The sequence below is a fragment of the Trachypithecus francoisi genome, unplaced genomic scaffold, assembly GCF_009764315.1.
Source record: "Trachypithecus francoisi isolate TF-2019V2 unplaced genomic scaffold, Tfra_2.0 Lachesis_group14, whole genome shotgun sequence".
NCBI classification, from domain to species: Eukaryota; Metazoa; Chordata; class Mammalia; order Primates; family Cercopithecidae; genus Trachypithecus; species Trachypithecus francoisi.
This window is the reverse complement of record NW_022681459.1, coordinates 37027656-37051896: the sequence shown is the minus strand read 5'-3', so window position 1 is coordinate 37051896 and position 24241 is coordinate 37027656. Positions and strand designations below refer to the sequence as shown.

At 52.8% G+C, this 24241-nt stretch overlaps 1 protein-coding gene across 1 annotated transcript; it reads right to left on the bottom strand.

Annotated features, from left to right (window-relative positions):
• Window positions 1–157: 157 nt before the first annotated feature.
• MCM5 (minichromosome maintenance complex component 5) lies at window positions 158–24241 on the bottom strand. The gene is made up of 17 exons (XM_033232767.1): window positions 24084–24241; window positions 23693–23867; window positions 20323–20449; window positions 20114–20242; window positions 18641–18813; window positions 16588–16743; window positions 14236–14402; window positions 12487–12658; window positions 10794–10905; window positions 8811–8954; window positions 8380–8445; window positions 7989–8165; window positions 7009–7121; window positions 4892–5020; window positions 3466–3608; window positions 1309–1436; window positions 158–508 (listed from the first exon to the last, which is right to left on the bottom strand). The coding sequence occupies exons 2-17, from the start codon at window positions 23857–23859 to the stop codon at window positions 407–409; spliced, it is 2205 nt and encodes a 734-aa protein (XP_033088658.1). The 5' UTR covers window positions 23860–23867; window positions 24084–24241; the 3' UTR covers window positions 158–406.

Sequence of the window (24241 nt, the reverse complement as noted above, 5' to 3'; positions counted from 1 at the left end):
GAAGAAACCGGAGCACTAAAGTCACGTGACTTGCCCGGAAGTCTGAGTGGCAGATCCAAGTCAGACACCCAGGTCTGTCTGGCTCTGTTCCCCCATATTTACCCTGCCATGAGGGCCCGATGGAGGTGACAGGTCACCGAGTGCACAAACCCACAGATACCCGAACACACCGTGGCTTTATTATTAACAGATGCCAAAAGCACACTTGCCAGAACTGCGCTAAAGGTGGTCGCCCAGAGGCAGCAGGACACTACAGCTCCTTCCTCTGGGGCAGAAAGGAGGGTGCCTGGGAAGTTCGAGGACTGCAGTGGGGAGGTAGAGGTCCCAGCAACATTCTCAATGGCAGGCAGCGGCAGGAGAGGTGAGAGGCGTGGGCGAGTCCATGAGTCCAGGGAGGCGGCACGACTCACTTGAGGCGGTAGAGAACCTTGCGCTGCATGCGATGCTGGATCTCGCCGCGCCGCAGCATGAGCTGCAGCACCTTGTGGATGGCGTGCTCCGGGTATTTCTGTGGGAGCACATGGCTGGCTGAAGGCGCGTGCTGCCCGAGGGGACCCCATCAGAGTCCAGACATCCCCAGGCTCACTGGGAACTTTGTACTCAGGCTCCTTTGAACTAAAGAAGGGCCCCCACTTCCTGAGTGCCTACTGTATACCAGACACTGAGGCCCACAGACGCTAAGCTACTTGCTCAAGGTTACAGCAATTAAGTGGTAGAGCTGGGACTTAAGTCCATCTGACTCTAGAACTGAAGCTCTAAGCCTTTCTCTAAGCCTCAGTCTGCTCACCTATAGAAAAGCCCAGTACCACCCATTACATGTAACTGCCCTCAATCAAAGTCAGATGATGTCAAGGAGCAGAGACCGGAAACTAGGATTGCTCCTGGGATTTTAAAGGTGACAGCTTCTCCAGAGCATCTGGAAAATCCCATCTTCTCTCTATGGGGCCAACAGCACCCTCCTCGGTGGGCTAGAAAGCTCACCCTCATGGCTCTGCCCCTTCCCACTCCATGAAACGCCAGCCAACAGGGAAAGGAACAGACAGGAAGGGCTGCGGGGAACTTGTATGGGGTTTCACCAGAATCCAACCCTCTCTCCTCTCCCCTCCCCTTCATGGGATAGAAAAAATACCCCTACTCCTGCTCCTGATGAAGATGTTCCTAGGGAAGGAATGATGACTAGAAAAGATCTGAGAAAGGGACAGTTGTCCATCCTACCCCCATTCAGGGCCTGTATGCTGAGTAAGACACCAGTGCTGAGTGGGTGGGAACCAGCAGAAGCCCTACACCCCCACTCCAAGGTAGGCTCACCTGCTTGGTGAAGTCCTTGATGATGCTGTGCTCAGACACCTGGGAGCCAATGGCAAAGCGGCGCTTGAGCTGCTTCTCGATGCGGCTCAGCATCTCCTGGTCCTCCTGGCTGGTGAAGCCCTCCACCCCTGCAGGCGTTGAGAAGTGAAGCAGCCGGGGTCAGAGGGGCTGGGACAGTGGGAGTTCTTGGAGAGAGACAACCTCTAGCCCAAGGAAGAATAGCCTGAGCCAGGCCTCGAAGAATGTATCAGAAAAGGGCACCAAGTGTGCCAGGGTGGTGCAGGCCTGACTGACAGGACACGGCACACATGTGGGGACACTCCTGCCGAGCACAAAGGCACAGAGGCAGGAACACACCTGTCTCATTCAAAAAACAGCCCAGTGGCCAGGCGCGGTGGCTCACACCTGTAATCCCAGCACTTTGGGAGGCTAAGGCGGGTGGATCACGAGGTCAGGAGATCAAGACCATCCTGGCTAACACGGTGAAACCCCATCTCTACTAAAAAAATACAAAAAATTAGCTGGGCATGGTGGCGGGCACCTATAGTCCCAGCTACGCAGGAGGCTGAGGCAGGAGAATGGCGTGAACCCGGGAGGCGGAGCTTGCAGTGAGCAGAGATGCACCACTGCACTCCAGCCCGGGCGACAGAGCCAGACTCCGTCTCAAAAAAAAAAAAAAGCAGCCTGGGGCCCAGTGCAGCAGAGACATGGCCAGAGTGTCACTAGGGACCAAGTCTTGCGGGCCCTTGGAGGTCACAACAGGACTCCTTTTGTTGCTGGAGCAGGTTAGAGAGAGAGTTGGAAGGGGCCCATCAGTGACCCAGGAGGGAAGCCAGGCTGCCCTGGACACACCTACGAGGTGCTCTGAGGAGCCCTCAGCAACCAGGAGGCTCGTGACTTCCAATTACTGCTGCAGAGGCCTTGGTATTTCAGCTAAGGAGATGGTGGGCTCATGGTCAAGAAGTCATTGACAGCGGAGTCTGTGAGGCAAACTCCTACATAGCCCGCAAGACCCAACTCAAATGATCACCACTCCATATCACTCCTGCCCTCTGTGCCTGCAGCATCCCAGAGGCCTCCATGAGCAAATGTCTCGTGACAGGAAGTGTCTCCAGGGCAGAGGCTGAGTCTTCACCAAGGGGGACAGGAGGAACAGACCCCACCCACCCCATTCTTCACTCAGTGCCTCCCCACTCAAATGCACCAAACCTGCTCCCTCCTCAGGAAACTGACACTTAGCGCTGCCTCCACCTGAGCAGCTCTTCCCACAAGGAGCCACCCTGTCCACTTCATGCAGCTCCCTGCCTGGCATCACCTCCTTGCAGAGGCCATGCCCACTCACTCCGTGGGAAAGGAGAGGACGCCCTCCTTTTCCAACACACCTGGCCCTGCCATCATCTCCCTCACTGCCCTTTTCACTACCTACACTGGCACTGGTTTCCCTACTATCTCTCCCCAGCTAGAATGAGAATGAGAGCCCAGGAGGGTGGGGACCTTGTGATTGACTGCTCTTATACTCCTAACACCTACAACAGTGTCTGGCAAACAGTAACGCTAATGAAGTCTCTGCTGGGTGAAGGAACAGATTTTCCCCAGCATGGCCTGGCTCATCATTGGTGCCTGGGGCAGTCTGTGGAAAGGCTGACCTAAACCAGACAGTATGGCTTATGGTGTGGAAAGCGCTGGCCTAGGGGTCAGGAGACTTGCATTCTAGCCAAGCGACTGTGATCTTGGGCACCAGGTAAAGGCCCCTTTCAGTGTCAGCTGTCTCATTTCTAACATGGGAAGGACTGACTGTTCACCTCACTTCCAGGAGGCAGCTGTAAGGAAAAATGCAAGAAATAGCTCTGGAAGCACTGAAAATGCTGACAAGCCCAAGGAAGCAGAGCGTCAACTGTTGTTCTTAGCCAGGGAGAAGGGTCATTATCATCAACGACCTGGGTCAAGAGGATTGTGTTCAAGGATCTGGAGAGAAGCTGCTTCTTCCCATCTTGGGGGAAACAGCAGTGGGGAGAAAAGAGAGGGGTCTTATCGCAAAAAGAAACTCAGAGAAGCAAGACACACACTGGAGGCCTCCAGCATGCCAGAGCTCTGCCCACAGAGCTCCGAGCCAGGGAACCCAGATCAACTGAGACCATGTCCCCTGCATCTGCTCACCTGACAGGGTACCGGACAAGGCAGCATCCAACGTGGACACTTGGAAGAGACGCAGGGCCTCCTCCACATCTGCCTCCGTGGTGAAGGGCTGCAGCTTCATCTTGCTGAGGGATTCCGCGATGCGCACAATGGCCTCCAGCTGCCTGTGGGGGCAACAGTGTGTTCAGGGTAGCCTTGGTCCGCTATTCCCTTCCTCCCCAGCCACCCTGTTACCAGGGAGGTGCTTGCCCAAAGTGTTAAGACTGTGGTGGAGACTGGTAGGTGTCCCTATAATCCATCTCCCTTTTGATCTTAGTCATAGCACTGCAATTTTTTTTTTGAGACAGGGTCTCGCTCTGTTGTCTAGGCTGGAGTGTAGTGGCATGATCATAGCTCACTGCAGCCTTGAACTCCTAGGATCCAGTGATCCTTCTGCCTCAGCCACCTGAGTAGCTGGGTCTACAGGCACACACCACAATGCCTGGCTAATTTTTTATTTGTTGTAGAAACGGGAATCTTGCTATGTTGCCCAGGCTGGTCTCAAACTCCTGGCCTCAAGCAATCCTCCTGCCTCAGCCTCCCAAAGTGCTAGGATCACAATGTAGGCCATTGCACCTAGCTTGGAACCCAGTTTTTAGACTGGCACACAGAAATCCACTAAGACACATCTAGACATCTTTTGTACCAGGTTGTATTCGTGTGACCATACTATGGCCAATAAGTTGTAAGCCCAAGCATTGTGTGCGAATTCATGAAGTGCCCTTAAAAAGGGAACCTCTCTTTCCTTCCTCTCCTGCTGCCTGGAAGTGATGGCTAAAGTTCCAGCAGCCAACTTGGACTAACAGTAAGGGGGAACTTGAGGAGTCCTCACACTAGTCCCATACCATCTTCCTCCAGACAGTGCTACAGAAGAGAGAAATCACCTTCCTATTTCTTTAAGCTACTTTATTTGGATTTACCATTACTTATAGCCAAATCCATTTCCAACCAGTCAGTGCTGGAGACAGGATTCAAACCAGGTAAATCCCAACTCTTACCCACTGTACTGTCTACAAAGTCACAAGAATGAACAGAGTTAGGAGCTAAAAGCACTGAGGGTCAGAGAAGCAATGTGATTTCCCTACAGTCACACAGTGGGCTAGAGGCTGCGACCCAAGACTCTTGACTCCTAGGCCTGGGTCCTTCCCTCCCTTCAGGCCTCCTACAATGGGAGAAAAGCCAGGCCACATTCAGACAAGAGGGATCCAGGTTTGCCCAGCCTTAAATCAAGATCATCAATGAGATCAAGGAGGCCATAGCTTATGCTCCAAAGGGACTCTTCCTGCCCAGAGCTACTGTGGGCCTATGCCAAGTGAAAAGCCTGGACCACTGCCCCTGGTTGCCAGGCACACCCTGCTGTGTAAAGCAAGCCCCATCTGCCCCGGCCCCGCCCTGCCCGCCTGCTCACCGCACAGTGATGGGGATGCTGGAGCGGCGGTCACTGTCCCTCTCATGCTGACGGGCCCCACTGCGCATGACGATGTAGCGGTTCTTTAGTTTCTCTGCAGCCTCTGCTGACAGCCGGGGGCCACACCTCCTGCAGGACGGAGGGGAGAGGCTGCTCTGAGGCCAGCAGGGACTCTTAGGGCACCTACCCTTTCCCCCAGCCCTCTGCCGGCTTCCAGACATGCACCTTCCCACCACACCACAACTGCCCACTCACATGGGCTGGGGGACAACAATTGGAAGAGATCTAAGTGAAATCTGGCTGTGGGCAGCTGCCACAAAGATCAACACTGAGGAGAAATATGGGTGCCTCTCTCAGAAAACAGGTGAAGAAAAGCCAGGCACGTGTGCAGGGTGAAAACCACCTCTTCCCCATTGTTAGACGTTGTGTGGTGTCTTGCCACAAGGTCCCCCATACATGTAATTAACAATGGCACAATCACAGCGGCATGGAGGCCCACTAAGTGGTGGGCTTTGCAGCAGTCTCAAACTCCTCCACCCAACACATCTGAAGACACGACCACACCTGATGACACCCACAGGAGGCTTGGCAGTGACTGCAGTCCAGGGGCTGGGAGCACCTCGGACTTTCCTGGGAGGGTAGGTGTGGGGAAGTCTGATCAGCTTCTACCCTACCCCATCCCCTCCCCTCTAGCCCCCAGGCCAAATGACAATCACTGATACAGGGAAAGCCTTAGCTTGACCATCCTAAGGACGTGGAGACTTGAGGCCCAGAGGGAAGCAGGGAACTCCCCAAGGCTACCTGGGGACTTAGTGCAGAGGGAAGATTAGCATCCAGGGCTCCCTGACTCACAGCTGTGGGCACAAGCCTCTCAAGACTGGGCCACACAGAGCTCAGACTTGGATGAAGACCCAGGAACTGTCCACTCACTGTGTCAGAGGTGCTGAATCAGGGACCCACCAGGCTCCCACTGGCAGTGCACTCAAAGAGCCCTCGACCCCTGGGTTTTAGCTTCTTCAAAAGATCACCAAAGCGCTGTACGCCAAGAATCTAAGCACTGTGGTCAAGAGCACAGCCTCTGGAGGCCAGCAGCTGGGTTCACATCCTGGGTTCACATCCTGGCTCCACGACCTCTGGCATGTGACCTTGGACAAGTTACTTAACTTCCTTTGCCTCAGCTTCCCCATCCACAAAGGGAAGGGAATAATAGCACACCTAACCAGGTAGGTTTTGGGGGAGGGTTATAATTTATTCATATAGAAAGTAATGAATAATAGTTCAGAATGCCTGGCACAAAGAAAGTAGTGTGTGTGTGTGTGTGTGTGTACACACACACATATATATATATATATTTTTGAGACAGAATCTCACTCTGTGCCCAGGCTGAAACGCAATGGCATGATCTCAGCTCACTGCAACCTCTGCCTCCTGGGTTCAAGCAGTTCTCTTGCCTCAGCCTCCCGAGTAGTTAGGACTATAGGTGTATACCACCACACCCGGCTAATTTTTCTATGTTTAGTAGACACGGGGTTTCGCCATGTTGGCCAGGCTGGTCTCGCACTCCTGACCTCAAGTGATCCACCTGCCTTGGCCTCCCAAAGTGCTGGGAGTACAGCATGAGTCACTGCAACTGGCCGGTACTATGTATATAATTATTATTATTGAAAATCTGTGAGAACAATCAAGTTGCAGCTGCCACTCACTGAGTATTTACCCAGGGCAGGACTATGCCAAGCACTTATTAGCAAACATCGGCCTGAGGAAATCAAGGCTCAGAGAGGCCAACCAACTTGCCCAAAGTCACACAGTGAAGGCGGGTATGACCCGGAGCCCATGTCTACCATGTCTACACTTCACTGCCTCCCTGCAGGTCAGACTCGAGGAGGTCTTCGAGACCATCTACATCCCACCTGCTTGGTGTGGAGATGGGAAAACTGAAGCCAAGAGCCAGTGAGCTGTGCAAGGTGAGAAGGGAGCAGAGCAGATTCAGTAGAGCTGAGGACCTCAGAACAGCAACATCTGGGCTGTTCATGAGGAGGAGCTGGACAGGGGAATGGGTTCTCCCACCCAGGGAAGCTGGGCAACCTCAGCCCCGTGGGCCCGCGTCCAGGACTCACGCTCGGCAGTAGGCAATAAACTTCTTCAGCTTGGCCAGGTCGATCTCGCCCTCCACAGCCTGTGTCTGTGTCAGTGCGCTCACGTGCAGAGTGATGACATGCTTGGCCAGCATCTGGGGAGCAAAGGGGATACTGAACCATCCCACAGGCCCTCCCAAGCCTGAGTCCCAACACTGAGGTGGAACAGCCAGAAAGAGTTGATGGGGCCCTGGCATCAAGGAGCCAGAATTCTGATGGGCGCATCTGGATTCTCCTTTAGAGAGAAGTTAATACTCCTTCCTTCTGTGTCCTGGTCCATAAAGGGGTGGGTACAGCTTGTCCACTCCAACCTGGGGCATGTATCTGCTTCAAGGATGGATACTTGATCTACCCATACCAATGGGAGTCTACCCTGGGACTTTTGCTAGAAGTACTGGAAAAGAGGGGGCCTCCTCTTTCCTGGGGGCTGTTAAGTTATAAGCTAATAGGACAAAATCTTATTTTGTCTTTGCCACCACAAGAGGAACAGCTGCCCAAGTACAAAGATTCCACCAAGGGAAGCAGAGCAGAAAGGCAGAGACAGTTGTTTGAGAATCCAGATCTACCTGGGCCTTAAGCCGCTGGACTTATCAATTCTATAAACCACTATGTCCTTTTCTTTGAAAAATTTACTAACCAGAACTGAGGTTCTATTACTCATAACCCAATGTCAACTCCTCTGTTTCACATATAAGGGACTGAGGCCCAGGGAGAAACTGATTTAGCCCAAATCACACAGCTTACCACTCACAACAGAGGCAGAGCCAGGCCACAGGACTCCAGACCCCTACTTCAATCCTCTGCAGTCCACAAAAACCGCCCTCTCATGTGCTCCCCAATTTCACAGCCTGACAGTCAGGACTTCACCAACCAAGGCCCTTGTTCTCCATTCTCCTTCCCACACAATCACAAGCCTGCTTGGAGGCAGGCCCCATGGCCACCAGCCCTGCCCCTGGACGCACCACATCCCTCTCCTCATTGTGCTCATCCTTGACAATGAAGATCATATCGAAACGCGACAAGATGGTGGGCATGAAGTCAATGTTGTCCTCCCCCTTCGTCTCATCCCAGCGGCCGAACACTGAGTTGGCAGCAGCCAGGACGGAGCAGCGCGAGTTCAGGGTGGTGGTGATCCCGGCCTGAGAGGTAATAGACGACGAGAAGGGGGAGGAGATGGCAAAGATGCCTTCTTACATACATGCTTACACACACACACACACACACACACACACACACACACACAATTCCAGGCCTGGGCAAAGAGAACTTGGTCCCAGCCAATCAGCGCAGCCTGAGGACAGTTGGGCCAGGCTGGGCTGCTGCAGGCTGGGCTCTCCATGGAGGGCCACTTACCTTGGCGATAGAGATGGTCTGCTGCTCCATGGCTTCGTGGATTGCCACACGGTCATCTTCTCGCATCTAAGTGGAAGAGAGAAATGTCATCAGACCTACTCAAGTGAGGGAGCAGGGAGCAGTGGCAACAGGAAAACTAAAGGCAGCCCCTACTCCTGAATGCCAGCTCCATGCAAGGCCAATGGCAGCAACCAGGTCACCTCTGATCACAGGAACAACTGTATGGGCTTGCCTTTCTTCTCCCCACTCTCCAGATATGGGAATTGAGGCTTGGAGAGGTTAAGCAACTTCCCACAGTTACCCTAGAGTGAGAGGCCCAGGGATTGAAAACATGTCTCTCAAGTCAGAGGTGATTTCTGCTGGCTGAGCACAGGAGGTCACATACCCTGTGCCACCCACCATTTGGCTACTACCCATCTCATTAGACTCACCTTGTCAAACTCGTCAATACAGACGACCCCACCATCAGCCAGGACCATGGCTCCACCCTCCATGATGAAATTCCGAGACGAAGGGTCCCTCATCACTGAGGCTGTCAGTCCGGCTGCACTGCTGCCTTTCCCAGACGTGTATACCTGGGGCAGGGGGGAGGTGTCAGGGCCCAATAACAACTCCATGCTTTGACCCCAGTAAGTCAAAAAGACCCACTGAGGTTGTTATTTGCCTAAGGTCACACATCAAAGCTGGCTGCAGAGTACAGAATAGGACTCAAGGCTCCAACTCAGTGCGTCTCCCTCTGGAAGGGGAGGCTGCCCTGGGCCTCGGTGTGCCCAGATGTTCTCCCCGCTGAGGGCATCACATCCATGGTTCACCTGAGCCTCACCACAGCCCTGTGACACAGTCTTGTGGGGCCCGGCTCACAGATGAGCAAACTGAGGCCCAGAGAAGAGGGGTTAGCCTCAGGGCTAGGATGAGGACTCCTGACTCCCAGGAAAAGGCTGCCCCCATCATGAGTCCCTTGTCGTCTCTATAGAGACCTACATGCCACATACTGCCATAGAGCCCCTGAAATTGGGAAAGTCCTGAGTTGTCCTTAAGTGCAAAATACTCACGGTTTAAGACTCAGAGCTCTTAAGAATGTAAAGTATCTCAATAATCTACATATCAAACATGTTGAAATGAGATTTTAGATACAGCAAGTTAAACAGAGTAACTTCACCTGTTTTTCCTTTCCTCTTTCCCCTTCTTCCTTTTAAATTGAAAAGGGGTCTTGCTATGTTGCCCAAGCTAGTCTCAAACTCCTGGGCTCAAGTGATCCTCCCACCTCAGCCTCCCAAGTAGCTGGAACTGCAGGCATGCACACCACTGCACCCAGCTACTTTTTAATGTGGCTACTAGACAATTTGAGAAGACATACATGGGCCGCATTTGCAGTTCACGTATTTCTACTGGACAGTGCCAGTGTGGCCAATCTGGCACACTTCCTCTCTATCCAAAGACCACCATCTTGCCCTATACAACCCCGCCACTCAGATCATGACCGTCAGACCCTCTCTGGCTCTGATCCCCACAGTCCCATTCAACAGTACAGCTGAGGACCCAGCTCATCAGACACGGGTTCAATCACATCCTGTGCTAGTGCTACCAGCAGTGAGACCTGGGGCAAGACACTTACCCATTCTGCACCTGAGTTTTCTCACCCATAAGACAGGGGTAATAGTACCTACCACAGCTGACATGAAGACTAAGTAAATATATGCAAAGTATTTCAAGCAGTGCCTGGCCCTTCATTTTAGCTAGCAGTGCCTGGCTCTTCATTTTAGCTATTATTATTATTATTTTTGAAACATGGTCTCACTCTATCACCCAGATTGGAGTGCAGTGGCACAATCTTGGCTCACTGCAATCTCCCCATCCTGGACTTAAGTGATCCTCCCACCTCAGCCTCCCAAGCAGCTGGGACCGCAGGTGCATACCATGCCTGGCTAGTTATTTTGTATTTTTGGAAGAAACGGAGTTTCACCATGTTGTCCAGGCTGGTTTCAAACTCCTGAGCTCAAGCAATCTGCCTACCTTAGCCTCCCAAAGTGCTGGTATTACAGGCATGAACCACCATGTGCAGCCAGATTTTAGCTATTACTGGTAACAATATCATTATTTAGCAAATGGATGAACTGGCGCTCAGGGAGACTGGGTGACTTACTCAAAGCCCACAGCCAATCACTGGCCAGGGTGAGACCCAAACCCCATCCTGACTCTCAGCCCAGTGTACTCACCCTCTGCCCCAAACCTACACACACCTGTTGGCTCCTTTCTTCCTCCCATCTCCTCAGCCATCCTGACCACAGCCAAGAGAAATGAGGAAGAGATTCTGGGTAAGCAGCCCACCATAGGTGTCCTGGGGGCCCAGAGGCCCTGCCCTGCAGCCTTCCTCCCTGCAAACCAAGGTGGAGAAGGTATCCCAGACCACTCACCCCAATGGGAGAACACTTCTCCACAAACTTCAGAAGCTGGGACTTGGCTGTCCCAGGGTCCCCTAGCATCAGCAGGTTGATGTCTCCTCGGCGAGTAAGTCCATCAGGGAGCCTGGGGGAGGAAGGGTAGATGGACAAGGTGAGAATCCATGAGGGCATCGCATGTGACATGCAGTCACCAGACTGGTGGGCTGGCAGTGTCACCCCAACTATCATGGGCCTCAGAGTTGGCAGCAAGGTAGGGGCTGTGGCCTGAGATCCATGTTCCTATCCAGCTCTGTAGCTCCCAAACCATGCTAGGTCTTGCCTAGCAATGAGGACAGAGCTTACCTCCCAGAATAGGAGGGTTAAAGGAAATGGCTCTTAAGGCTGTGGTTGGATACACCCAGCATCTGAGTAACGTTCCTCCCAGCTGGAAAGAAAAGGACAGGGAGCTGCGTGTGGGCTGTGCACGGTACGGCAGAACAAGCACCATGACAGCAGGCTCCTGGTTCCCCTGCATGTGCTGAGAAGCAAGTCCCTTTAGCTCTCTATGCCTCAGTTCCCTCATCCACAAAATGGGCACAACAGCTGCATTCTCAACAGGTTACTGTGAGGACCGACTGGGCTGCAGACCCATAAAGCATGTAGAAGAATGCCTGTGCATAGGAGGAATACAGTAAATGGCAGCTGCTAATACTATCCCTGCTACTGTCCATAACTCTGATTTTATAGTTTCCAAAGGATACATAATGTTCTTTAAGAGTCAGTTTTCTCGCCGGGCGCGGTGGCTCAAGCCTGTAATCCCAGCACTTTGGGAGGCCGAGATGGGCGGATCACGAGGTCAGGAGATCGAGACAATCCTGGCTAACACGGTGAAACCCCATCTCTACTAAAAATACAAAAAATGAGCCGGGTGAGGTGGTGGGCGCCTGTAGTCCCAGCTACTCGGGAGGCTGAGGCAGGAGAATGGCGGGAACCCGGGAGGCGGAGCTTGCAGTGAGCTGAGATCCGGCCACTGCACTCCAGCCTGGGTGACAGAACGAGACTCCGTCTCAAAAAAAAAAAAAAAAAAGAGTCAGTTTTCTCACCTGTTCCATTCATTGGAAACCTGGGTTCAAAAAAAAGTGACTCTCACTCCAGGTACCTGCATGACCCCAAGCTTGATGCTGAGATTTAAGACCTGGTACCTGCACGACCCCAAGCTCAGGGTTGAGATTTAAGACCTGGTACCTGCATGACCCCAAGTTCAGGGTTGAGATTTAAGACCTGGCACCTGCATGACCCCAAGCTCAGGGTTGAGATTTAAGACCTGGTACCTATATGACCTCAAGCTCACTGCTGAGATTTAAGTCCTGGTACCTGCATGACCTCAAGTTCAGTGCTGAGATTTAAGTTCTGGTACCTGCATGACCCCAAGCTCAGTGGTGAGATTTAAGACCTGGTACCTGCATGACCCCAAGCTCAGTGCTCTCCCACTACATTTGCCAGGTCCCCAGTCCTCCCCCTTGCCAGGGTCAGGGCATCGCAGAGACAGGTGCGCAGATCAACCACTAGCCAGCTGATGGCAAGCTTGGGGGCTGGCAAAGGTGCCTGGCAGACTGAGGGGCCCAGGAAACACAAGAGTGTCCAGTCCTGATTTTCCAGTAATGATCCTACCCTGAGCCCCGTCACCAGCTGCCTCCCCAAACCCAAGGGAACTCAAGCCCCCTACCTCTTTCGGGAGCCCCCGAAGAGCAGGCAGGCAATGGCCTTCTTCATGTCCGTGCCCCCAAAGATGGAGGGGGCGATGCTCTTGGAGATGACCTCATAGACATTGGGGAGGGCGGCCAGGCGACGGAACTCCTCCTCCTCCTGTGGGCTCACGGCCCCAGCAAAGCTGCGGCCTGGGTAGGCAAAGCAGGCGCTTGAGTGAGTACAAGGGAGCTTCCAGCCCCCTGCCCATCCTGGCACCAGCTCAGGGACCTCCCAGAGGGCAGAGCCCTTAGGGCCAGGACAGCACAACCTGTCTGAGTAAATAGAGATCCCAGCTCTCAAGCCCTCAAGAGTGGGCCTGGTGTGTTCCAGGGTCCAAAAGGTGAGGGCAAGTGGGCAGGGGGTTCTGAGGAAACAGAGGGCCAGATGGCATAGGACCTTGGAAACCACTGGAAAGTCTCCCCTTTCAGCTGAGGAGTGATATAGTGTCTTGGTCATGACAGCATCGCTCACTGGCTGCTGCAGAACACAGAAGGTAGGGGCAAGGTGGAGATGGACACTGGGGAGGATTAACGGTGATCCAGGGAGGACTGACAAAGGCTCAGAGCAGGTGGTGAAGTGGTCAGATCCTGGACATGTTTTAAAGGTGGAGCCGGCCAGAGTTCCTGAGTGATTAGATGTGTGTTGGGCATGAGAGAAAAGAGCACCAAGGCTGTCTTGGGGATTTTTGTCTGAGCAACTGAAAGGGTGGAGATGGGAAGACTGAGAGGAGCCAGTCTGAGGGTGGGGAAAGGGCAGCTTAGCTTCAGCCACGGAAAGTTCAAGACGCCTTTCAGATAGCTAAGTGAACATGTCAAATCAGCAGTTGGTTATTAGTCTGGGACATGGGGAGAAGGCCAGGCTAGAAATGGAAATGTGAGAGCTACTTGCCTATCAGTGGTTTTAAAGCGGTAATAATCTAGGTAGTTTGTGTAAATGTGGGGTGGGCCATGGACTGAGCCCTGGGGAAGCCACTCCTCCAAATCAACTCACTGCAGCCAGAGGACTGAAACAAACCTGAAAACCCGCAAAGTGGCCCCTGCTGCCCTTGGATGTAAGCAGGAGGTCCCTATCTGGGCACTCAAGGCCTCTTATACCGCCTGGCCCCTCATCCCCTGGACTCCCACTCCGCCCTCCAGCTACTCAATACCTTGCCCAGGCTGGGGTCTTCACCTGCTCCTGCCATCCCCTCCCGCCTGGAAGTTCTTCCACACCCACCACTCTTCAAAGCCCAGCTCAGATTAACCTCCTTCCAGAAAACGTTCCCCAAGGCTCAGCCCCCACCTCCTCCTTCTCCTTTAGCACCTCCTTGGAACCGCATGATCCACATCTGCTGCCACTTTACCCACATGTCCCCAGGGGTCTCACTGTTTTCTTATTTCTCCAACTAGACGCTAAGTGCCTGCCCGCCTGGAACCCTACATTTCACTTCTCTTGCATCTCCTGTCACAGAAGTGAAGACGGGGCATTCAGTAATTCCCCAGTGATTTGACCTGAGTCCTTCTGCCTTAATCCTGCAAGTAGGCAAACACCCTCAGCCCAGGAGCCACAGGTAGGACCAACATGTGGAAGTTCCGGGGATCACTCAATATAAAAATGAACGTTCTAATAATATGAGCAACACAAGGATATCCTGGGCTACCTCATGAAGTAGCGGGCTGCCTGTCACCAGAAGTATGCAAGCACAGCCTTTTGGCAGGGCTAAGCCAGGACCCCAAAGCCAACTCACCAGAGCCATCTGTGTCCACCTGGATGCCCAGGACACGGATGTAGGAGCTTCGGATACCCACACCCACCCTGTCACGGCCCCTGCTGGAGGTCAGGCCAAACTTCTTGATGGAGTAGATGCCCATGATGGTAACCCTGTTCCCAGGAACGACCTTGTCACACAGGTATCTGAGAGGAGGGGAGAGGAGAAAGGAGAAAAGGTGAGATTCTGACTTGGAGAGCAAGTCTCTGACTCCACCCATCCCCAGGACACTCAGGGTCCACCTCAGTGTTTACGCCACAGGCACACGCTGAGCTGGCTCCATCCCCACGGAGCCCAGAGAATGGCCTCTCTCCCCTCATCACTCCCCAGCCCATGCTCAGCTGCTTGGAGGATGGTGTTGCCAACGGTGACAGTCAAACAGAAAGGCAGGTGGTGGCCTGACTCTCGCTGAACTTGCTAACTCATTTGTACGCTGGTTTAGGAGGCTTAGTGCCAGCCCACAGGGCCCTCCAAAAGCCCTATCTCCACGTGTCTGCTGTCAGCTAGCTGTGTGGCGCCCTTTAGCCTCAGGGCAAGACTTCCTCTTCATGCCCTCCAGCCTCCTTGAGGAGCCACTTGCCCTTTTTGCCTCTTCACGGCTCTGTGAACTCATTTTGCCTCTGGGTTTTCATTTCCTCTTTCAAAAGTGAGATGTTGAAACAGGGAAGTCTCGAAGGCCCCTAGTCAGAGCCAGTGTGGTGTGGAGGGACCCTTAGTAGCTGTGTGACCTCAAAGAAGTTACTGTACCTCTCTGAGCCTAGGGGGGTGATCAAGTGACCTGCCTCTGATGTTGTAGAGTCAGGTGAGGCAGCAGACATAGAAGTGTTTTATATCATCAGGCGTCACAGCTCCAGAAAAGACACCGTCATTCCATGAGCCTCAACTCCCCTCTTCCCATACCCACTTCGTAAGTTTTCAGGATTCATGAACTGCTTGGAAAATCACACATCCTGAGGACGTAATCTGCATGAAGGAATTGTGCTAAACACTTGACATGCATTTTCTTTTTTTTTTTTCTTTTTTTTGAGACGGAGTCTCGCTCTGTCTCCCAGGCTGGAGTGCAGTGGCCGGATCTCAGCCCACTGCAAGCTCCGCCTCCCGGGTTCCCGCCATTCTCCTGCCTCAGCCTCCCGAGTAGCTGGGACTACAGACGTCGCCACCGCGCCCGGCTAGTTTTTTGCATTTTTTAGTAGAGATGGGGTTTCACCATGTTAGCCAGGATGGTCTCGATCTCCTGACCTCGTGATCCGCCCGTCTCGGCCTCCCAAAGTGCTGGGATTACAGGCCTGAGCCACCGCGCTCGGCCGACATGCATTTTCAAGCAGCCCTCTGAGAGATTAAGGACTGTCCTTATCCCCATTTTACTGATGAGGCAACTGAAGCTTGACAAAGTCACATAATGCCCAAGAGAGCAAGAGCCTGACTCCTACACACTCTGTTGCCACTAATGAAGTTAATAGAAGCTATGGCTCCGCTCTCCTCAGAACATCTGCCTGCAATTTCAGGATATGCAAGCCCAGGTTAGAGCCCTAATCAAAGATCTCAAAACCTTCCACCCAGGTTACTATGGGGGGCCCAGGCTCAGCATCCTCTCCTCCTCAGTAGAATCTTTTTTTGTTTCCTTTTTGAGACAGAGTCTCATTCTGTTGCCCAGGCTAGACTGGAGTGGTGTAATCACAGCTCACACAACCTCAACCTCCTGGGCTCAAGTGATTCTCCCACCTCAGCCTCCCAAAGAGCTGGGATTATAGGTGTCTGCCCCAATACCCAACTAATAACATTTTTTTTTAAGATACAGGGTCTCACTATGTTGCCCAGGCTGGTCTTGAACTCCTGGCTTCAAGCAATCCTCCTGTCTCAACCTCTCCAAGTGCTGGGATTACAGGCATGAGCCACCATGGCTGTTCAGCAGAATCTTAACAGAAAGCCTGGGGTAGGAGGTGGGGTGTCAGGCTGGGAAGGGGCTTTCCCAGCTATTGGTTATCTAGCTGTGAATCCTGGGCCTGTCATCCTAGGAAGAACACAGACTTTGGAAAGCAATAGACACAGGCTGAAATCCTGGCTCTCCTCCACACAGGAAGTCATTTAACCTCTCCAAGTTACATTTCCTCATCTGCAAAATGGGGTTGACATGCCCCTGCAGATTATGGAAAGACGAGATGAGAGGAACTTATGGAAGCATTAGGCATAGAGCACGTGCTCTGCAACTGGCCACCTTCTTCCACCCCACTCACCCTGCTCCAGATGACCCACTCCCAACACTCGGGTTAGGGCCACGGCTGGGATATCCACCCTCGTAGATGCCCACCTCCCAGCCCCTGTCTGCCTCACCTGTCGCAGTAGAGCTGCATGTGTCTGGGCATCTCCCCGTGGGGGACTGCATCAGGCAGCTCCTGCAGCTTCAGGGTCTGGAAGTCCACGCATTTGCATTTGTCAGGCATGATGAAGTACGGGTCCAGTGGGCACTTGGGGCGCCCAGCCTGATCTCTGTACAGGGGAAGGGAAAAGAGTCATCAGAGCTACCCACAGAATCCAAAGGCAGGGCTCATTCATCCCAGGAGCCAGCCAGATGTTGCCAGCAGCAATTTATGGGGTCTCCAGGATAAGCTGGAGAAAAGCCCTAAAGGAAGGCAACGCTGGCGGACTCAGCACTGGACTAAGAGTCAAGGGAACTGCCTGAGGCAGGGTTCTTCCATTAACTTGCTGAGGAGGCAGACACGTCATGCTCAGTCTTCTTGCAGGGTCTTGGTGTCCTCATGGGTGAAGAAGAGCTAGTTCATCAATTTCTTACTAAAGCCCCACTCAAATCCCAAGATCTTTTCCAGTGAGATTCCAGGCACTTCTAGACCATTCTGAGGGTTTAAGCCTCTATGTATCCCTAGGTAATTATGTCATTATTCAATAAATATTACAGCAATATAAAGAAGCAAACATCACAGCAAAACCTACTATGTGTCTGGCACTATTCCAGGTGCAGGGGGCACAGCAGTGAACAAAACGTCCCTGCTCCTATGAAGCCTAAGTTCCTATCAAGGGAGGCTGAAAAGACATACAAGCAAATAACCACCTAACAGAGTGACAGCTACATGCTGTGAAGAAAAGTAAAAAAAAGGAGGCAGGTATGGGAGAGACCAGGTGCATGTGCACCAAACTGACAACAAAGGGTCGGGCAAGATGCCCCTGGTGAGGGGACATGTGAAGAGGAGCCTGAAGAAGTGAGGACCCAGACTATGGCGGCCTGAAGAAGAGCACTCCCAGTGGAGGGAACAGCAGTCCCAGTGGAAGAAACAGCAAGGTCAAAGGCAGTGAGACTGGGGGTGGTCAGTGTATTCCGGGAACAGGAAGGAGGCAGTGCAGCCGGGTCTGGAGAGAGGGGGGCAGTGAGGCCTGGGGGAGCTGGGAGCAGACCGTGGGGGGCCATGGAGGACTTGACTAAAAAGTACATGACTGAGGCCGGGCGCGGTGGCTCAAGCCTGTAATCCCAGCACTTTGGGAGGCCGAGATGGGCGGATCACAAGGTCAGGAGATCGAGACCATCCTGGCTAACACGGTGAAACCCCGTCTCTACTAAAAAAAAAAATACAAAAAACTAGCCGGGCGACGTGGCGGCGCCTGTAGTCCCAGCTACCCGGGAGGCTGAGACAGGAGAATGGCGTGAACCCGGGAGGCGGAGCTTGCAGTGAGCTGAGATCTGGCCACAGCACTCCAGCCTGGGTGACAGAGCGAGACTCCGTCTCAAAAAAAAAAAAAAAGTACATGACTGGACCACCCACAGTGTTAAGGAATACCTGGCTGCTGGGTGGAAAACAGACTGAGGGGGCAGAGGGTGGATGCAGGGAATCCGGGAGGAGGTGCCGTGCCACTCCAGGTGAGAGATGCCAACAGCATGGATTGAGGCAGCTCTGCCGCAGGTGGACAGGAATACGCAGGTGTGTATTCCAGGTTCTGCAAGCCAAGAGGCCACACACTCTGCCTTTGTAGTGCGAAGAGCTGTGGGCAATACTTGAATGAACGATCATGTTCCTGGGCCATAGGAACAGAGACTAGCAGACTAGACCTGGCCTAGTGAGCAAACCATAGTTTGCTTCAGAAGATTCCAAGTAGACTCATTCCCCTGGGCTGCTTTTCCCTCCCAACCCTGGGCGCCCTACAAGGCTGTCTGGGTATCCCGGTGAGACAGAACTCATCAATGTAGAGGGACACTGTTCAGAGTGTCTCAGAGCTGCAGGGCATCAGATCTGTGCCAATCCCAAGGGCACACCCCTGCCCAGCCCATCCCAGTGGGTCTCTAGAAGCAGCTACAGGTAGTGCTTGCTATGTGTTCTCATCCTTTCTGATCTTCACTCAGGTCACCTCCCACAGTCCTTTTCGGCCACACACTCACGTGTTGCACTTCCTGGGCAGGGCATAGCCCTCCAGGCCAGGACGCATGGCAATGTTGGTGAGGGTGTTGCGGCAGCTGCGGCACTGGATAGAGATGTGGGTGGCCTTGGCACGGACTGCAGACGCCGCGATGACGATGCCGGGGATCTTCACCAGGTGTGACATCATGTCCGACTGTAACAAAGCCATCAGGAGGCTTGTTGGTTAAGGGGAGCCAGGACACACCTGAGATATGCCGGTAAATGTCCTGGGCAGGGGCCTGAAGGAGGTGGGCACAGAGCTGCAGGGAGGGCCACAGCTTTTCTGTTCAGCTCAAAAACTGCTCCCAGAGCATCCACCCAGTGCCAGGCATCATTACAGTGAAGTGGCCATCACCACCTCAACCTAGCACCTTGTCAGTCTCAGCATAGTGGATGGTGGGATGCAATGAGGGATCCAGTATCACCCACAAGCATTCTTGCCCAGTATGTGAAATCAAAACAGTTAGGCCTTTGCATCTAACTTCCAGGTTCCAAAAATCATAGAGGGGGAAGGGGCATGTTTTAACCACCCCAAGGAGGCTTTCAGATAAATCCAAAAGGCAGCACATTCTACAGGATAATGGCCCCTGCTTCTTCAGCAAATCAATAATGTATCTGTGAAAGAACTTACACCCAGAGTAAAGGAAGCTGTTCTGGATTAAAAGAGACTTAAACAACAATCCAATACAATGCCTGGTCCTGGCTGAGACACACGAGCTGTAAGAGGTATGTGAGGTAATTAGATCAATCTGAACCTAGACCGCATATTCAATGATACTAAGTGATCTTTGATGTTTCAGCTGAGGTGCTGATGATGGTATTGAGAGTATGAAAGCTTTTTTTTTTTTCAGGATAAAGCATCATGTCTGTAATTTATTTTTTATTTTTAGAGACAGGGTCTTGCTCTGTCACGCAGGCTGAAGTGCCGAGAGGCACAATCAGAGCTCACTGTAACCTCAAACTCCTGGGCCCCTTGATCCTCCCACTTCAGCCTCCCAAGTGGCTTGGACTATAGGCATATGCCTCCATACCTAGCTTTGTTGCTTTTTGGTTTTTTTTGGAGAGCCAGGGTCTCAAACTCCTGGTATCAAGCAATCTTCCTCCCTCGGCCTCCCAAAGTGCTAAGATTAGAGGCATGAGCCACCGTGCATGACTTTACTTTAAAATTCTTTAGCAAAAAATAAAAAGGACAAAATAGGAAACAACGCAAAATATTAATTATTAAATCTAGGTGAAGCTATATGGGGTTCATTATACTACTCTCTGCTTTTGGGTGTGTAATTTTTCATAATGAAAAACACACACAAAAAAAACAAGAAAAGTTCCTTTTGTCTCCAGGAGGAGACAGGTTCAGAAAGGTCAAGTGCCTCGCAAAAGGTCACACAGCTAGCACTCTGGTCTGCCTGCATCCAAAGCCCTCTGCACCACGCAGCAGCCACTGCCCCCCGACCCACCTTCAGGCTACGAATGCTGGAAGGGCTGGCATCCGACTTGAGCATGACCTGGATGTCCTGGAGCACCTCCTCCCCTGAAGGCCGGGGCCGGGTCACCTCATCAGCTACCTCCTTGGCAGCTTCCTCAAGCTGGAGAAAGGGAAGAGCACAGGTTGTTAGTAACTGGGGCAGAGCAGCCCTGGGGAGCTCAGGGATGGGTTCCCACTCACCAGCTGCAGGTGCTCGGCTGGCTGCTTGTACAAGTAGTCGGCCAGGTCCTCATCAAAGCTGGCCAGATCCTCCATCTCCACCTCAATCCAGTACTCCCCCAGATTGTAATGCCGCTTGAGTTCATCCCTGGAGTGGGCACGTAGCAGGGTGGGGCAGGAAGGGTGCAAAGAAGAGGAAACCAACACTGGTTGAGGTGTGCCTGCACTCCTGAATCTGCCCACACCACAGCCAGCATGACCTCACCATTCCTCTTCCCAAACACACATCTAATTCCAGATCCATTATTTAACCCTGCAGAGGCTACTGACTGCTGGCACAGGCATGCCCTAAAGAAAGCTCCATGGAAGGGGTCCACAAGATAGTCAAAGGATGTTTCAACACTCAGGCCAGCATGCACAAAACAAACCAGTTCTGTCACTGAAGGACTCCGCGGAGCTTTTAACTTACTCTTGGAGACTGACAATGCACACACCTCAAACTTGAGGCCCGGGGCAGTGGCTCACGCCTGTAATCCCAACACTTTGGGAGGCTGAGGAGGGTGGATTACTTGAGGCCAGGAATTCAACACCAGACTGGGCAACATGGCAAAACCCAGTCTCTACTAAAAATACAAAGATTAGCCGGGCATGGTAGCGTAAGCCTGTAGTCCCAGTTACTGACACATGAGAATCGCCTGAACCCGAGGTGGAGGCTGCAGTGACCAGAGATCTTGCCAGGGCACTCCAGCCTGGGTGACAGACTGAGACTCTGACTCAAAAAAAAAAAAAAAAAAAAAAAAAAATCAAAAAGGCGCCAGCCTCGCCAACATGGAGAAACCCCAAGTCCACTAAAAATACTTTTTTTTTTTCTTTTTGAGACGGAGTCTCGCTTTGTTGCCCAGGCTGGAGTGCAGTGGTGTGATCTCAGCTCACTGCAGGCTCCGCCTCCCGGGTTCATGCCATTCTCCTGCCTCAGCCTCCCAAGTAGCTGGGACTACAGGTGCCCGCCACCTCACCTGGCTAGTTTTTTTGTATTTTTTTTAGTTGAGCCGGGGTTTCACCATGTTAGCCAGGATGGTCTCGATCTCCTGACCTCGTGATCCGCCCGTATCAGCCTCCCAAAGTGCTGAGATTACGGGCTTGAGCCACCGTAAAAATACTTTTAAAAAACTAGCTGGGTGTGGTGGTGGGAGCCTGAAATCCCAGCTACTCAAGGGACTTAGGCAGGAGAATCACTTGAACCCAGGAGGGCAAAGGTTGCAGTGAGCCAAGATCATGTCACTGCACTCAAGCCTGGGTGACAGAGCGGGACTCTATCTCAAAAAAAAAAACCCAAAACAATAAAAAAAACTGGAGGCGCCAACTCAGCAGAAAACACATCTGCCTTATCAACGTCTAGTCAGACTCTGTTTTTTGGTTTTTTTTAAACAGAGACTGGGTTTCACTATGTTACCTAGCCAGATCTTGAACTCCTGGGCTCAAATGATCCACTGGCCTCGGCCTCCCAAAGTGTTGTGATTACAAGCAAGAGCCACTGTGTCCGACCCAGATGCTTAGCAGAGCATCCCATAAGACTACTGTTGCAAGAACACATTTGGGGACCACCGACCAACGCACAGGCTGCTCCCCAGCCTCGCAGTATCACAGGCCTGAGCCCCGTCTCCCTTATGTCCAGGAGCCAGTAAAATAGCCACACTGGCACTGAAAGCCGCTTGCTGTGAGGACACCCCAGACCTCTATATAAGCAATTGCTCCTACCTAGACAGAATGCTTTCTACACCTGCAACTCTGCTCTTAGCTCACAGGTCACCTCAAACTTCAGCGCCCCCGGAAAACTTCCCTAAGTCCTTTCACCTTCCTCTGTGGAGGAAATGACCACCGTGGAATTCATCTGATGGTCTTCACGACTCACTCCCCTGACTTACGAGCTTCTCTAGGACAAGAAGCATGTCTTTTCATCTTTGTATTTCAGTGCCTGACACACAGGTGGGCGGTATCAGCTGCTGCATGAATAAGTGAAGGCAGGAATGGCTTTGCCCATTTCTGGCCTGGTAAGGCCTAGAGACACTGACACCTGGAAGTCACTCAGCTAATAACGGCCCAATGCTGAGCCTGCAACCGCATGTTCTCTGCATTTTAATGTCTCAGGGATAGAGGTTGGGCCTGTGAGGATTCTCATAATGTCACAGGTCGTACAATCAACTAGAAGCAGGAGCCAGGTCCAGTTTCAGTGCTGCAGCCCAGCACCCAGAACAGTATCTGGCAGGAAGTAGGGTCTCGAACAATGAAGGTGCAAGACTGGTATAAATAAATGAATGAGTGAAGTGAAGTGAATCCTAACTGCCATCTTTACCTTTGACACCTACAGGGAACTTGAGTTTGTAAAGTCTCAGACGTGACATGGAAGGATGATAGGAAGCAGATGAACAGGAACAAGATCTGGATAAAGAACCACATGGTCCAAGTGGCACTAGCTAGTTGCTGGTGGCCCACTCAACAGGCGACTCACCCAGAAGTTAACTCCAGGTATAGATAAAATACACAAAGCAGGCCAGGCGCGGTGGCTCAAGCCTGTAATCCCAGCACTTTGGGAGGCCGAGACGGGCGGATCACGAGGTCAGGAGATCGAGACCATCCTGGCTAATACGGTGAAACCCCGTCTCTACTAAAAAATACAAAAAACTAGCCGGGCGACGAGGCGGGCGCCTGTAGTCCCAGCTACTCGGGAGGCTGAGACAGGAGAATGGCCTGAACCCAGGAGGCGGAGCTTGCAGTGAGCTGAGAGCCGGCCACTGCACTCCAGCCTGGGCGGCAGAGCAAGACTCCGTCTCAAAAAAAAAAAAAAAAAATACACAAAGCAGGCCCGGTACGCTGGCTCACGCCTGTAATCCCAGCACTTTGGGAGACAAAGGCGGATGGCTCACTTGAGGTCAGGAGTTCGAGACCAGAATGGCCAACATAGCTAAACTCCGTCTCTACTAAAATTACAAAAAATTATCCGAGCGTGGTGGTGGCGGGCGCCTGTAGTCCCAGCTACTCCGGAGGCTGAGACACGAGAAGTGCTTGAACCCGGGAAGCAGAGGTTGCAGTGAACCGGGAGCAGTGAGCCGGTATCGCGCCACTGCACTCTAGCCTGGCGAAAAAACCAGGCTCTGTCTCTAAGTAAATAAATAAATAAATGTAAATAAATAAATAAATAATAAAGTAAAATACACAAAGCCTTATACCAAGGGGTGAGGCTGCCGGGATGAGCCCTGTGACCCAGGACCGGCTCTTCCCCCCGTCTGGGCCCATCCATCTGTGCTCGGACTGTCCAGGACTCTAGCAGGCTGGTGGAGGCGTGTGTGTGGCCACACTGCAACTGCGAGCCCCGACCCCGCAGGAGCCGCACCTGTATTTGAAGGTGAAGCCCGTGCGGTCGGTGCCCACTCGGTACTGCCGCAGGAACTCCTTGAAGCGCCTCTGCAGCTGCGATTTGCGGGCCTGCCCCTCGTCGGCCGCGGCGTCGCCCCCAAAACTGTCGCTGTAGAAAATGCCAGGATCGTCGAATCCCGACATCACTGCGCCTGGCGTGGGAACAAACGGCCAGAACAAGCTGGGGACAACGCCTGGCACCTCCTCCCCTCCGACGCCTGGGTCCCTGCCCGGAGTCCGGCGCCGGGGGGACCCCGGCTGCGCTCCCGGACTCCAACCACAGTTCCCGAGAAACCCCTGTCCCACTCCAATTACGCCCCGAAACCCTGATGCCTGCTGGCCCCCAGTCCCAGTCCCACTGGCCTCACCTCTGGTTTTCTGCACTTCACAAACCAGGGCAGAGAAGAAACTCCACGCTCAGCCGCCGAGTTTCGCGGGAAAAACTAGAGGCGGCTAACGTTCGGAAGCCACAGCCGCTGCGCTCCCATTGGTTCGCCGGAGGCCCGCGGCCAGCGATTGGAGGGTT